Genomic DNA, 17497 nt, shown 5'->3' with positions numbered 1-17497 from the left:
TGCATTTGTACCTGTAGCTATATATTCTTTACTCATTACATCAGCCTTTGGTGGCAGCTGTTATCATCCTCTTTTAGGGAGAGAACGACCCAAGTCATAGAATAAGGTGTATGTATAGATTTTAGTATACTTAACACCTCTTTTAAATTTCAGGGGTTGTGGACTGCTATTTCTGTCACAAACATACAGAGAAAGGTAGTATTTTATAGTATTCAGGCTAAACTGAAGTTCTCTGTAAATAATATGAAATTGGAGATATTCTTGAAAGTAGGCAATTTACTTTCTTGTATTTAAGTCACTCAAAATCTACTTTTTATTTACACAGCTGAAACCATTTACAGTTATACAACAGACAAATATAGAAAGATCACTATCAAAAAGCTGTGAAAGAAAAAAGTCAGTAATCAATTAGATGACTGTTTGCTTCTCTTTGCTATTACTTTTTAAAATAAATTTAATAAAAGAATTACCTATTTACAATAGGATGAGCACTGTTTCAATCTCTAAAATTATCTTACTTTTGACTTTTGTTAAACTCTACACTAAATGGCCCCATTGATAACACTGTGCTTTCTAAGTGGACAGAGTATTATAGGGGCAAAGTCTCTAAAGTCATGTAGACTTGACTTCTCCCACATCTGCATTTTCAAGCTGTGTGATCATAGACCACTTCATTTTATTCCTTATTTTGTTATTCCTTACCTATTAATTGGATACAAAAAGATTTGGACTTATATACCTATATACCTAATATGATCATCTAACATAACCAATGTACACTATATTTATGAGGTTTTTCTGATTTTATTTCTCCTGCCTCCTTTCTTTGTCGAAGTATTGTCGGTGTCCTAATAATGCTTTTTTATTAAAGACTAATAAGAAAATGGACATGTTTACCTGCAATCAAAATGCTAAGCTTATTTACTTTAATTATGAGCTGTATTTTATGTACTAACTACCAAGCTTGAGACACATAAAGAAAATACTGCTTTAGACCAATCATCAGTCAGTGAACTGAACCTCATATTTTAGAACAGGAAAATAACTTTATAAATAATTCGTCTCACTTGTTTTCAACCTTTGGAGTACAAAAGATCATTCTCAGAAGTGTGTTAAAAATGTTGTTTAACAATTTCCAATTCAAAATATTCTGATGCAGGATGTAAATACATTCTTTATTGATATGCACATAGTGATTCTGATTTGAAATATTAAGAGTCCCATTTTGAAAACCATGGTCTAGTTTATTTCCATCTTTTGACAGATGAAAAACGAGAAACTCACAGAAATTAATAAATTTTCCTGAGGTCACTCAGATAATTAACTATGACAGAGGTATGAGCAGAATTCAGGTTCCGAAATATTAATAGGCTAGTGACTCTTATCAATTAAATATTATTATCCGAGTTGGTGTGCAAGATGGATCTAGTGGAATTTATCAACTTGTCTTTCTTCTCTCTAGGGATTCTTTTCCCTGAGAAAGGCAGTATATCTCCAGATGGCAGTGGCAACTATGAAATAAAGTCATGAATTTCTTCTTTGGCCCATTTTCTTCCCAATTGACTATGATGTTTTGGCATGTTCTTAACACAAAATCTGTTGAATTCTATCAAGGGAGCCAGAAAATTAGCTGCAAAGAGCCTTATGCCATTTTATAGCTGGAGATATCTCAGTAATGATCTAGTCATACCCATCATTTTAAAGATAGGGTAATTCAGACACTAGTCTTCATCAAGGTCATACAGAATTAGATTTCTCCACTGCCAAATCGGGGCTCTTTCTATTATGACTGCCTTGAGAACAAAATAAAGTGATAATATGGCAGTAGACAAGAAATTTTACATTTATCAAAACTTCCTTAAGAGAAAAAAATACAGTTAGAAACATCTCAAGCTAAAAAGTAAAAATGTTATACAAAGCATTGAATTGAGAATATAATAATAAAAAGGACACTTTATGGTTTCATGGCAAGCTTAAAAAGGATAGATAAGGAGGAATAATATAAAAATATTTTCTGTGGAAAGAGAATTTTATTATAGAAAGTACTGAAGACATACTAGTTAGCAAACAAACTAATTTTTAAATGAAAGTACATTTATTTAATAGATTATTTTCTAACTTCTTCCAGTATTACATAACATGTTAAACTCCATTCTATTAAATAGATCCTCAGTTAAATAAGCAAGTCTAGATTACGGGGGGATTTGTCAACATCCACTCTTCATCCTTTCCTCCAGGCTAAGGTATATGTCAAGGACAGGTATGTTTATGTTGCAAAAGACCCCTAGAGGGGCTGGGCGCGGTGGCTCACGCCCGTAATCCCGGCACTTTGGGAGACCGAGTCGGGCGGATCACGAGGTCAGGAGATCCAGACCATCTTGGCTAACACGGTGAAACCCTGTCTCTACTAAAAATACAAAAAATTAGCCGGGCGTGGAGGCGGGAGCCTGTAGTCCCAGCTAATCCGGAGGCTGAGGCCGGAGAATGGCGTGAACCCAGGAGGCGGAGCTTGCCGTGAGCCAAGACCGCGCCACCGCACTCCAGCCTGGGCGACAGAGCGAGACTCCGTCTCATTAAAAAAAAAAAAAAAAAGACCCTTAGAGGATTGTATTTTGATACCCCACTGCTTACCATATTGAAAACATTACTTCAAAAAGAATTTTCTGCTCCTAACAACTCTGGCTGAAAAGTAAGAGGATAAATGATAATCCAATTAAAACACATTGTCTACTGCTTTCAATCGTTAGAAACAAATATTTTTCATCTAGTCACTTATATTTTCTTCCTGGAGATAATATACTATTTTCAACAATTCAACAAATTTCTTTTTTAGCATCAATTCTGGGCAACTTTGGGTCATAAGAAAGTAAAATTTTAAAAAAAAGAGATTTAGGGTCATGTTACTGATTCACTCAGGTACTTTTTATAAACAAACAAACAAAACATTCAAAACATTCATTGTATATAACTGCACAGGGACTAGGAAAATATCATGAGGGAGGGCCATTTGACATATGGCTACCCTATGATCATAACGGGAAGGAAAGAGGAACCCTTTGTACTTAAAAGTCCAAGTCAACAAGCATTTTTTTGAAAGACATTATCATGCAACTAAAGAAACATTGCAGTGATAGAGCAAAGGTAGATTCTAATTATTATGCATGAAAAAAATGGAACGTGCATGTATTTATACTTTTTGGTACTACAAGATGGAGAGTAATAGTAATGACATGAGTGATTAAAAGATGGTGCTTAGGATTCAGAGGGTGCCTAGGATCCAGAGGACTCCCATTTCAGCATGCAGAATTGTGTGCAACTTGTGACTTTCTGCAAGCTTTTCAACTTCCCCGAGCCTCAGTTTTCTTTTCTTTAAAATGATACTGATAATAGTTCTGTGGGTTGGGCTTATTGTAAGGAATAAATGGTTAATATGTTAAGTGCTTAGCACATATTAAGCAATAAAAATGGCATTATTTCAATTACTATTATTTTTCTAGTTCAGTCCTTTAGAAATGTTATCTCAGTGTATTCACAATTCTATGACATTACTATGCTTTGCCACATTTTACAAGGATAAAGTACATTATTTTCTACCATGTAGCTTTAAGAAATATAACAATTATAGCTAGGAAAGAATGCCTTCTTAGATAAAAATGTGTGGACAACTACAGGGGAAGAATGATGTTTAATGATTCCCAATAACTACAATCGCCTCCTTATAAGCAACATTCTTCTGCTTCCCCCCTTACTGTAGAAAATGTAAATGGTAGACATTGTCCAGTGGACACAGAGTAATCTTAATGGCATTATGTTTTTGTGTTTCAGGTGCCGTAACCTGTGCTGCTGACATGTTCAGCTGCCAGGGCTCTCATGCCTGCGTGCCCCGACATTGGCTTTGTGATGGTGAAAGGGACTGTCCAAATGGAAGCGATGAGCTTTCCACAGCAGGCTGCGGTATGAACACTGGCCAGGGCTGCATGTCAAAGAAAACTGTTGCAGCATCCTTGGTTATTTGTTTTTGTAGTATTTGCCATAGCACATTTCCCATTGCTTTCCTACTTCCTGGGCCCATAGGTAGTATTGGACTTAATCAGGTGGGATGATGTTATCACAGTAGTTCTGCAACCTCTTTAACTACTGTTCAATGTTTCAAACATGCACAGTCGGATTACCCATTTTAAAACCACTTTGATAAACACAGATTTATCATTTCACTTCTCAGCTAATGTAACTGCACTTTATGTGTATGAGTGCAGTAGGTTTGGTACTTTCTCTTTTGCGTCGTCCACCACCATCCTTCTGAAGGCTTTTAGATTGTCTATTACAGAAACTCTGTGAATGACTTCTCTGATCCTAAATAACTACTGATCAGGAGGTCAGTAAACACCTATTAGTCCTATGGCTAGGGTATTAACCCTTGGGTCATGTAAAAATAGTATGGATATAGCCGAATGAAGCTGAGGGATCAGAGGAGCACCTTTGGAGGTCAGACAATTTACCAAGTTTCTGACTCTAAGTCACCTCAGGAAATTTTCAGGGCATTGCTCAACAGTAAAAATTTAGATGAATTCCTTTGCATGATCAGGAGGATAAAGGGACTGAATATTTGAATGCAGATCCCAAGGTCACATAGGGGATGCGTTGGGCTGAGCAATTTGTCAGAAATAATGCTGCAAACTCCGCTTGTTAAAATGAGTTCTGCCAGTCATCTCTCCAATGGCCTGCCTTCACATCTTTAAAGCATTGTATTTGAAGCCATAATATAAGTGTCTGTGTGTGTGTGTGTGTTTGTGTGTGTGTGTGTGTGTGCAGGGGTATGTACGTGAGGAATAGTTAAAGCAGAAAAGAAAAAAGAAAACTTCGAGGCAGACCTATTTGCACAGAACTCATACTATTGTTGTAGAATAATTCACTTTGATCTTGAAACTGATATGTGTGTCTGTAAAGGTCAATGAGGCCACTGAGGGCTACATAATAAAGGATTAGGCATCAATTCAGGGATCCAGATGGTCCCAGTATGCTGTTGCTATTGTAGCAAGTTAACACTCTGGGAGGCATATTAACACTTCTGTACCACAAGGGTACTATTAAGTACATTCTGTTAAAATGCAGCAAATTGTACTCAAGTGATCTGAAAGTGTTAAAGCCAAATAAGTCACTGTTGCTCAGTGTTTTAAAGATTAATCCATGTATCGGAATTGGTGTAATTCACCTGAGTTATCCAAGCTGGCATACAGTTCAAAGTTAAGAGGAGTTAGTAAAATCAGAGTTTTACTCTGATTACAACAGGCAATTATTCATGCTACTTCTATGTGGCTTCTATACAGCTTTAAAAAAAATCTTTGTTAAAAGTAAATTATGCCTTATTATATTTTAAAAACCCTTATGTGTTACCTACACTATGTCAATAATTTCTGAGATAAAGGGAGAGATTTATTTGTTCATGGAGCCTGGGGCAGTCTGGGGAGAGGGGGCTATAGGCAATGTGAAAGAATAATGATAATACCTGTATCTTAAGTGTTAAAGTGATGTATATAAAATATACTATGTCAATCACAAAGAAATATTATGTAAAATATCCTACTAATATGTAAAATGCCTCATGAAATGATTTCAAGAAAAAGTGATAATATTATCTGAGTCTTGAGGGACAAAGAAAGAGAAAGGTGTTTCATGTAGAGAAAAGTGCTTATTAAGACATGGAATTGGGAAATAGAAGGCACCTAAGTTTTTCAAGTACCCATTACATATCAATTATTGTAATTGTTGCTGTTATTTGCATTATTGAATTCCCACAATATTGTAGTGAACTGTTTTGAGGAATCTGCCAAAAATAATTATTATATAAATAGGAGTTTAAAGAGCACCTAGACATTTATTAAATACTTAAAATGAGCCAAATCTGCTTCACATACATTATCTAGCCCTTATAAGAAATTTATCAGATACATTTTATTATCCCCATTAAACAGATAAAGAAACAGATGCACCAAGAAGGTAAATTGCTTCCTTAAGAATACAAATATAAGTGCCACAGCCACTTTCTGCAAAGCCTTTCTCTTTCCAGCATTCTACAATAGCATATAGCAGATTATTGCTATTTGCAATACCCCAAACCTTGAGTCCTACATAGCATTTACCTTTTAAATATAAGCAAACATTACTGAAAATATTTAAATGAGTCTTGCAAACCTCTTATGATTCTATGTGTATGGTATTAATTTTTTCTTTCTCTGCACTAGTTATGTTCTTTTGAATTTTTGCTGAAATTTTGATCACTTGGATCAACCATTTTTTTCACTTGTTGGAACATTGCTTTCATGGATCAATATTCCTAAAGGGTCAATATTCCATTTCATTTGTGTGGTACTTACGGCGGGGCTGATGACATCAAAGATCTTACCTTTACCTAATTGGACACCCCACTCGAAGTCACCAAAAAGTTTTATTTTATTTTTTTAAAGACAATAACATTCTAAACCTTCTTAGTTTTCTTTTCACTTCCTTTATGAACATTAGCATTGCTCTTTACCAGTCTATTTTTCACAAGGAATCAACATTTTTATTACTTTACCAGCATTACTGTAGGCATAAGTAAAGGAAAAAAGCCTAGAATATTATTAGCTGAGATATTTTTTCTAACATGTGAACATTTGAATTCATCCTTCAGCAAATTTAAAATCGCTACATGGCTTGAATTCAGGGTCACTCTGGAATAGTTGAATTCATGAATACTAAATCCTTGAATTATGTGTATTTATATTCAGACATTCTAATATAAATACATATGCAATTATTAGCTTATCTGATGTATTGAATATTATGCAAAGTTTTCTTTTTCTCAGTAACTATGAATTATCAGATATGATTTTATATATTCCCCAAGCTCCTAATATGGAGGAAGATAACATATGTGCTCATCTAACTTTATTTTTTGTGATGCCTTTCTTAGCTCCCAATAATACATGTGATGAAAATGCTTTCATGTGCCATAATAAAGTATGCATTCCCAAGCAATTTGTTTGTGACCATGATGACGACTGCGGAGATGGCTCTGATGAGTCACCACACTGTGGTAAGTACATCTAAAACTTCATGAAGGAGATTCCTAGGCTAAGAGTCTTTCAAAACTAGTATGTAAATAAATAACTAAAGCAACAAACAACACATTTCTTAGTGTCATCAGCAGCCAGTGAATTCAGTAATACACAATCACAGCACATATAACTTATTTAAGCTCTAGTATAATACATTTATTTGGAAATCATACCTGTTTGCAGTATATTTGCATCAGTAATATTGGAAAATGTTTAGAAAAATGTCTTTGGGCTGGGTGCGGTGGCTCATGACTGTAGTCCTAGCACTTCAGGAGGCTGAGGCGGGTGGATCACCTGAGGTCAGGAGTTTGAGACCAGCCTGGCCAACATGGGGAAATCCCATCTCTACTAAAAATATAAAAATTAGTCAGGCATGGTGGCCATGCCTGTAATCCCAGCTACTCGGGAGGCGGAGGCAGGAGAATTGCTTGTACCCAGGAAGTAAAGGGCACAGTGAGCCGAGATCATGCCACTGCACTCCAGCCTGGGTGACAGAGTGAGACTCCATCTCAAAATAAATACATAAATAAATAAATAAAAATAAAAATAAAAAATGTCTTTAATGTATTTTGAAATACTTGAAATTTGAAGACAGTATATGGCTGGCTTGTTCAGTTGTATAGCCAAATCAAATATTTGAGTAAAAAAAAACATAATTCAGAATTATCAGAAAAGCCGGATACTTAATATTTTTCTACCCTTTATCTTTTGATGTATTCAATGATTTGATAAAATTTAATATTATTATCATGAAATATATATTGCCTTTACATATATTTTTCTGTTATATATAATATCTATACAACCTACAACTTTAATGATAGCATCAATATATTAACAATGCTCAGTTGAAGTTTAACTGTAATGTGAACTTAATGTTTTCGTAAAATATTTGAATGCATAGACAAGAATAAATATATGTAATGAAAAGCTGTGAACTTTATATATGCTCATAGAAGGCAACAGATTTAGTGCCTGCCTTTGTCCTCCCTGTGCAGCATCTATAGCCTTGGCCTTTGATATGAATCTCACTGAAATTAGTGGATATCAGTTTTTATGATTATTTCAGCATGAAGTCATACATTTGATGTGATATTTTAAAGGCTACATCATAACACAAGATATAAATCTGAAGCAGAGTTATATCTGATTGAATATCTCCCCTCTGCTAGACATTATATTTGGTTGATACAGAGATGAATGAGACAGAGAGGCCCCACTTGGAAAAGGCACAGATGAATGGAAAAAACAGAAATTCAATATAGTACAATAACATATTATGTCAAATAGAAACAAGAATCACAATGAGATCAGAGCTGAGAAGAATCGTTCTTGAGGTAGGCACTGAAGAATAGAAGCAGGGAATGTTAGTAAGAGGAAATCCTGTGTAATGCTAGAGAGCATGGTGTGGTGGTTAATAGCATGAACTCCAGAGCTGGAAAGCCTGGGTTCAAGTCCTGGATCTTCTGTTTACTAGCTATGTGACCTTGAAAAGGTCACTTCACTTCCCTGGGCCTCAGTTTTCCATCTGTAAAATATGTTTAATAAAAAGACTTAAATGTTAGGACTGTTCAGAGAATTAAATGAATTTATATTTGTAAAGTTCTTAGAGCAGTTTCAGGAACAGTACATTCTATATGTGTTTACAAAGACTGTAAATTGAGATGTTCGAGGAATAACAATTAGTCTTCCGTTAGGTAAGCGGACATTTAAAAAGTTGAAGTTAGATTTGAAAAAGGCTGAAATAAAGTGTTAGAGAATTTGTATTTAATTATTTTGTCTCTCAGAGGCCAGTGTACATTTTGAAATAAGAGAATGAAATGTTACAGTCACATTTTTGTTTTGGAACCATATTTTTTCACCAGCATGGGAGAAATACTGCCATGGAGCAAAGGAGCCATAGAGGGAAATAAACTAGTTAGGGGGTTATTGTGATAGTTCTGATGATTAATGACATGGTTTTGAACCAGGTTGGGAATGGTGGAGTGGAAGGTACAGAATGTGTCAGACTTCATTTACAGTAGGACGTGGAGGATAAAAGGGAATTTCTAGCTTGGATGACTTGGTGATTGGTGCTGCTGTTAATGAACGTTGGGATACAAGAGGTTAAGGGTTAATTTTGTCGATAAGATGTGAGATGTAATAAAGACTTTATTGTGGATCTTTTGAATATGAGGTATTAATCAGACAATCACATAAAGCTATATAGTGAGTGTGTGATAATTTAATTATAGATCAGAAGAACAACGAGGATAGGTAATATTAATTTTCTGCCCATCAGCGTAAAGCTGGCAGGAAAATACTGAAGATTGAAGTTAGGGCTTTACTGGCAATATTTTAGAATGAAACAGGAGAGGATTTCATACAGAAGGAAAAGAAGGGAACAGCAAGATCAAAGTTGGAAAGAAGTCCAGGAAGGTAGACTGTGAATATTATTAAGTCAGGAAACTCTTTCTAAGGTAGTGTGGTCAGAAACACAAAATGTTGCTAAAAGGTGAAGTAAATAGGAGGCCGAGATCCAGAATTTGACACTTGGCACTTGGTGTTTGTTATCTCTAAGAGGAGTTTCAGAAGATAGAGGTCACAGAAATGAAATGTTGATTGATTAGAGATGAACTGCAGGCAAGTAAGTGGAAGCCAGATTGGGCAATAAAGAGACAAGATATGTGCTGATAAGAGGTGTATAGATTTTTATTTATTATTTATTTATTTATTATTAGACTGGATAAGACTTCACTGTATTTGTTAAATGAGAAGAAGGAACTAGTGAAGGAGGAGAGAGAGCGAAGAAATACTAGGGTAGCTAAGGCTATTTTAGAACTATCTAGTTTAACCATTCCAATATGATAATAATTTAAATTAAATATTCATTACTGAGTATATTTTCTGTTGGAATTGTGTTTATTTCTTAAGCCATAAAAATCTTACCCCCCCCCCACTTAAAACAGAACATTTACCCAGATTTATCAGAAAGTTCTACTAGGAATAACTGTTTTTATTGTTGACAAACTTAGAAAAAAATCTTATAAAACAGTGTTGAAAATCAAATAAGTTGTACTTACAAATAGGCATAGATATGAACTTTTACCAAATGATGTTTTTTCTGTAATTTGAATAAAGTTTTTAGTGACTCTAACAATCAAGATGTAGGATAATTATAATAGTTTTTGTGCTTATTGCTCTAAAATTGACTTTTAAATTTTTCTCATTTTAACAATGTTTTTACACTTTGAGTGCTGCTTTCTAAACATAAACATGATATCAGAGCTTCTGAGAATTATCGTTATAGCTCAGAATCAGTTTATCCATATGTTCTGGTACTATATCTAACCAAGCTAATTCTAATAGCTTTCATTTTCATTTTCCATTCTAAGAGATATTATGATCTAGATAATAGGTGAAGAGAAATGGTATAGTCAAGGGTCACTTTCTTATTTCTTCACCTTGAAATAATAAGAATGTTTGTTTCCAACTTGAGTTTTTGGACCATATTCCTACTTCCAAACCACAAACATCTCTTGCAACTATAACCACTGTTACAGAAAGAAATGAGAAATATTTCTCATGGGAGACATGAGTAATCCACATTAATCAGGTGTAGTGTACATTGAGGAGATGACGTTTCAATTAGTATTTGTTATGTGTATTAGTCAAATGTTTTTTCTGCGTCTCTAGGATACCGACAGTGTGGTACAGAAGAATTTAGTTGTGCTGATGGGCGGTGTCTTCTAAATACTCAATGGCAGTGTGATGGAGACTTTGACTGTCCTGACCATTCTGATGAAGCACCTTTAAACCCAAAGTGTAAAAGTGCAGGTACAGAAATATATACAATACCGCGTTTACTCTAACGTGTTTTCAATGGAAAAATTGTGATTTTCTGTCTAGTATAGTATTCAATGAGAGAAAATGCAAATTATTAAGCATGTGATGTTTCTAGTGGCACCATGCAGGGTACTAGTAATTGACTATGTGGGAAGCTAGTTTTGGAAATTTAAGTCTGTGCCAAAAATATAAAGATTTGAGGCAGTGGCACTGCTGAATTCACCATCCTGTCTTCCCCACTGCCAAAAATTCATTATATCTTCATATATTATTTTATATGAGAATAATTTCACTGTATTGGCCTATTTGAAAATTCAAATGCAAAAAAAGTTAAAATTTACTGTGAAGTAGTCTGTATTATTCATAATTAGGCAAGATGAAACAAATTGCGTATCATTTGAATATGCATATATTAAAAACTTGGTCTGTTTATCACTTCTGTATTCCAAATGCTAAATATATAATCATATATTACAGAATATACTCAAATAATTTTTTTCTCATGGACTTTACATGATAATGGGCTTTCTTTTAGAATGTATGATGATGAGTATTGTTCAAGTCATCCAGCTATTTTCCATAGCTGTGTTTGGAACAGCTATTATTCACCACTGATATCTGTTTTATACCCTGACTTCAAAATGTCAGTGTTATATTTCCAGGAAGAAAAGAATTTAGGAATATCTACCTATTCTAGATTCTTAGTTTTTAGTGACATATAATTTCTCAGAGACCTATGGCTTGAGGGAATTGTCAAACTATCATTACGCTTTTGAACTCATTCTTCACAAAATAGAGGAGGCAGAAATAGTTCATTAATTTTACTATGGATGTTTATTTTGGTAATTAATTTTCATGATCAAGCTATATTTGCAATAAGTATTGAACATGAAAGTACAGTTTGCCCTTGGTTTTCTGAACTTTATGTATAAGATATTATACTGAATATGTAAAAGATTTTATATAAACTTATGATTTTTGACACACGAGTTAATGATATTTGTGAATGTTTTCAACAACTGTAGTGTAAAACAATGGCATGCCCTTTATGTTCCATTTGTTTTATTTTTTTTCCAGAACAGTCATGCAACAGTTCATTTTTTATGTGCAAAAATGGCAGGTGCATTCCCAGTAGAGGTCTTTGCGACAATAAGGATGACTGTGACGATGGTTCAGATGAGAGAAACTGCCATATAAATGAATGTTTGAGTAAGAAAGTCAGTGGATGTTCTCAAGACTGTCAAGACCTTCCAGTCAGTTATAAGGTAGGTACTCATCAAAAGTAGCAAATCATACGATACATTAGAATTTGAGGGTAAGAAATTCAGTGGATGTTCTCAAGACTGTCAAGACCTTCCGGTCAGTTATAAGGTAGGTACTCATCAAAAGTAGCAAATCATACGATACATTAGAATTTGAGGTTAAGAAAGCTATTTAATCCAATATAGATGAAAAAGTTAAAAGCCATCATAATATTAAAACGAATTGAATGGAGAGTGTCTATATGAAGATACCATAATAGTAGTGTGATATAAAAGTTGTGAGAATATAGTTAAGAAGACAAAAATAAAATTGAAGCATTTTTCTACATTTTCAGAGCATAAAGGAAATAAATAAACCAGGAAAGACTAGTGATCAGAGACAATACTGCTATGTTAATAGCTGTATAAATACGTATTTAACTCTTAAGTTTCCATTTCTTCTCTCATTCTCTCTTCAGTACATCTTCGAAGTCGAATGGGCTAATCATTTACTACAACACTGGATAATGGAATATTTTTCATACAAACATAAAATCCATAAACTATGGATTATTAGGACATAAAAAATCCATAAACTATGAATTATTAGGACTTAGTGTGAATACACTAAAATAAACCATATGTAATATCCTAATTGTTGATTGTAAGTACCATTTCCCTGAAGAGGGTGATTCGCTGACAGAATCGATGGACAGAAATAGCTTCTAAAACCAACTCTGTTTCAGTATGTTGGAATGACGGACAAAACTAACACAATGTTGAAATGCAACGTTGTATATTAGGTTAAAATCAATTTTGTAAATATGGAAAAACCTCATTAAGAGCAATTCCTTTGAAAATTACTGTTTTTAATGGAGCAACAACTCTGTATGAATCTTCAATAGGACATAACTAGTATAAACAACAGAGGCAGTCTAATGAAAATTAGGACCATTACAGGGTTTAGATTTTGTTCTACCAAGTTCTGCCTGGGGGTACTGCGCACATGTATGGACACAGCATTTCATCAAGAGAAACCATGACGAACTGGAGTGTATCCAAATTTCTATATCCAGAAGCATTAGAGTCTGGAGCACATCTTCAGAAGAAGTTTTGCTTAGAGCAAAGACGATTTGCTAGCTGTATTCACATACTGTATATGAAGGATTCTAATAGGGAACATACTTAATCTGAGTTGCTTAAAAGACTGGAATTAAGAGTTGGAAAGCAGATTCTGTTCAATACAAGGCAGAAGTTTCTAATGTTAGAACACTTCATATTGGAATGAACCACCTCACACATCACCAATGAAAGTGTTTCTGCAGTGGCTAAATGACTTTCTTTAAAGGATGGTAGAGAATTTTTGTATGGCAAAGATGTGGGGCCATTGTTCCTGCCAGCCTTAGCATGCTATGACAAGCCAGTTCTATCTAACAGTAAATTCAACTAAACAACCAATTTGCTGTTTTTAAGTTCTGAATTTCTGGTATTATTAACTTAGCTACATGGTTAGGTTGGTTAGGATTTTACTGTATATAGACATAATCTAAGAACCACAATGATAAATTCCTGCAAAAATTAGAGATAAAAAACTGAAATACCAAGAAATATATATATTTAAAAGTTTTTTAGACCCAATATTGTATTAAGAAGTGGTTAAACTTGTAAACTTAGAACATGAACTCATTCACAAACAATATATTACAGGCAGAAAGAAAGAAAGCAAGTGAGCCAGTACATCTTTTAATGAGATAAGCATGCATCAAATAATTAATTTTGGCAGTAAATATTTTAAAAACCAGTGAAGCAGAAAAGAAATATTATTGATCACTTGTGTACAGTTAACATAGAAATCTTTCCTGAATATATCAGGGAATGTGTTTTAGAATGATTGCAGGTAACTAATTAAAATTTTAAGTCATACCATTACAAATAATTATTTAGTTCTATCATATATACAGTTATGTACCACATAATGATGTTTTGGTCAACAATGTGCTGCTTATACAGTGGTGTTCCTATAGAATTATTTTTACTGTACCTTTTCTAAACATTTTTAAATATTTTTTAAACATTTCTAAATATGTTTACTGTACCTTTTCTAAACATATGGTGAGAGATGTTTAGATACACAAATACTTAGCATTGTGTTACAATTGCTTACAGCATTCGATATAGTAACATGCTCCACAGGTTTGTAACCTAGGAACAATATGCTCTACCATATAACCTAGGTGCATGATGGCCTATACCATATAGGTTTCTTTAAATACATTCTATGATGTTCACACAGTGACAAATCACCTAACAGAGTATTTCTCAGAACATATCCCTGTCATTAACTGATGCATGGCTGAGTGTGTCTGTGTGTGTGTGTGTGTGTGTGTGTGTGTGTGTGTGTTCTATGTGATACATTTCAAAGTAGATTTATTTGTGTTTATTCCATGTGTATTTAATGTCTATGATAACAAACTTGGTAGTAAATTATAAAACATATAGAATATCAATTATATACTTTGTGACATGACATCAAAAATAAGGTTAGATGTTATTTTAAATGCCTGCATATAAGAAGTATTAGCACACAGCCATACCATATTTGGAAACTGCTTTTGGTAGAAGACAATATCATCCAGAAACACATGTTAATTCATGCTTATTTTAAGTATCTTGAAAGATTCCTCACACATAAATACTTGTTTATTAATACTTTATAAATGCCAGTGTTTTCATTTTGTCTTCTCAAGAAGCCGTAGAAAGAAGTGATAATTCTAGTTAAAATAGACAAAAGTATTTAATCCTTCACAAGGTGTGTGCATATGTTATCAGACAGAGTTGCTATGATGTTTTTAAGTATATAAACATGTAAAAGCTAGTTAATAATATAAAACATCTATTGATAGAAATATGACTTGTAGAAACATTCAGGATGAGACCAGAATCATAAATAAAAGATTTAAGCAAAGGTTCAAACAAAATATTTTACATATTGTGTTCATATTTATGTATATGTATATACATACACATGTATATATTAGGCACACAAATATATGTCATATATATGACAATTTGTTGATAGGAAACTGAGTAAAAAGCTTTACGTACAACAAGATGCTTCTACCACGTTGCAAAAATACATGAGCTGATAGATTTCTCTGTTTCAGAGAATGGTGAAAACTATCCAGCAGCCTACTTCTCCTTGTAATATAAGCAGACCATGACAAGAAATCATCCTCTAAATTCTGCAATAAAATGAAAATTGCTTACAAAAGCAAAATTTAGACCTTATGGACTGTGGCAAATTTGCATGTTTGCAGTAAAACAAATACAAAGTATCTAACTATTCAAAAGGGAGTAATAACATTTAACTGAAGCAAAAATCTTATTTTGATAGGAAGGATAATTTACCATGTAAAAATAAATGTACTTCTGGGAGGGAAAAAAGTGATGATGTATACAGTAGAAATAAAATGATCAATATTTGTCATGTTACTTGAAAAGCTGCAAAGGAATTTTCCTGAGAGAAATAGAAAAGGCTTAGTTATTTTTTCTGCCAGCTATATTTTCTTATAAAAATTAATGTAACTCAAGAAAATTCTAAATAATTTGGAATGGTGAGAAAAATTAAGATGAGGCTGAATACATATAATTCTCACTTTCATAAAAATTGTCTTTTTTAAGTGAAAGAGAACATTCTAATCTTATTTTCTATAAAATGTCTTTGAAAATGCAAAAGATTATTATTTTCTTTCATTGAATTTATGAAAGTTAATGAGTAGAATTTCCTGCAGATGTCTTTTTATTATTTGAGACCAAAAATATTTTTATTAAAATAGATTAACAGATTGAGAAATACACTGTCTTTTTATACATGTTATTTCAAGCAAAATAAAATTTTAAAAAATTTACTGTAAATCTTAAACTTTTGTTTATAGTTTTATATTATAGTAACATTAATCAATTTTACCTTCAAGAAATTAATTTTCCATTGTGTGTTTTTATCCAAGCCATCTATTTCATATAGTACTTCTATAAATCTGACATGAGGCATTCAAAGTGATTTTCAGAAACCCCATTAAAATGGTGATGCACTTTGTTTCATTTAATAATACTGTTTTAGAGGAATTCAACACATTCTATAAAATTTCCTTTCATTTGTCCTAAAGTGACTCTTGATTCAACCCTGCTCTGTATCTACTAATTGGACCTCTGGCTTCCGACTACACAATCACTTGGCTTAATTTTTAGGCCAATCTGGGATTACTATCCTGTCAAATTTCTCATTTTCTTTTTTTAAAAATATTTATTTTAACAAAATTGAATAAAAAGATATAATATAAAATTCATCATTTTAACCATTTTTTTATGTGTACAGTTAATGGCATTAAGTATGCCATTTTCTTCGGCCATAGTTAAGTACCAATTCCTCCTGGTGGCAGGATGAATCTTCTCAAGGAAATTAATATTGTCACTCAGTGAGATATAATGAAGGGAGTTTGGGAAATCAAGCTCTGACTTTTGCCTTCATTTTAATCCACTGGATTGCTAAGTGGGTTATAGAGATTTTAAAAGTCCATTATAATTTCTGAGCATTATTAGATAAATTGTTGGTGTCAAATGTTAAACATGAAAGTGCTAAGAGCTTAAAGGGTTTCATTTCTTGTAAACAGAATTGGGAAAAATAATGATTTATCCTTTAATTAATTTCAGATGAAATTGATGTTACTTGGATGCTTTCCTCCCCAGTATTGAAAATGTTTCTTGTACTTAAAAATAATTCTAACCATAAATTGTTTCCTGATTATTTATTAATATGGACATATATCATTCTAATATCTTTATCAATAAATTCAAAGCTCTGCCATGACTTTTATCTGATAATAAATAAATAAATAAATTTTATCCAAATTATGAAATATTTACTATGGAGTGCTCTTGAATACTAGTTACTTTTGACAACTCAGAAATCCTTCTTAACTCACATCCTACTCAATACTTACAATTTCCTTTATTCGAAGACCACTAATCAGTCTGTGATCATAATCATCTGGCCAAGTATAGGTTCATTTTCTGTAATAATAATTCTTACATGCTACCTGGCAGGGACTGAGAACAGAACTGAGAGACAATGACCAATCAAAGTACCTCATCATTTTTAGGAAGGCAAAAAATACACATGGCATAATGTTTGTAGCCTATGAGTTGACATACCAGTTAGTTAATATCATGTGTCATCAGAAGGACAAATAAAACATCATAGAGATGCTGAAGGAAAGAGTTATGATACAAATCGTTTTAGTTATTAAGATAAAAAACATCTACATTAATATTACT

The 17497-nt window shown here is 33.1% G+C and overlaps 1 protein-coding gene across 2 annotated transcripts in view; it reads left to right on the top strand.

Annotated features, from left to right (window-relative positions):
• LRP1B (LDL receptor related protein 1B) overlaps positions 1-17497 on the top strand; it is a 1892531-nt gene that overhangs the window by 1610776 nt on the left and 264258 nt on the right. For both annotated transcript variants that reach the window (XM_031008804.3, XM_055380092.2), the window contains exons 52-55: positions 3826-3954; positions 6953-7075; positions 10773-10913; positions 12000-12187. In XM_031008804.3, coding sequence (XP_030864664.2) covers positions 3826-3954; positions 6953-7075; positions 10773-10913; positions 12000-12187 — 581 coding nt within the window. The remainder of the gene's footprint in view (positions 1-3825; positions 3955-6952; positions 7076-10772; positions 10914-11999; positions 12188-17497) is intronic.

The sequence above is a fragment of the Gorilla gorilla genome, chromosome 11 (genome assembly GCF_029281585.2).
Source record: "Gorilla gorilla gorilla isolate KB3781 chromosome 11, NHGRI_mGorGor1-v2.1_pri, whole genome shotgun sequence".
Lineage (NCBI taxonomy): Eukaryota > Metazoa > Chordata > Mammalia > Primates > Hominidae > Gorilla > Gorilla gorilla.
The sequence above is the reverse complement of the archived record's forward strand: the minus strand, read 5'-3'. Positions and strand labels throughout refer to the sequence as shown.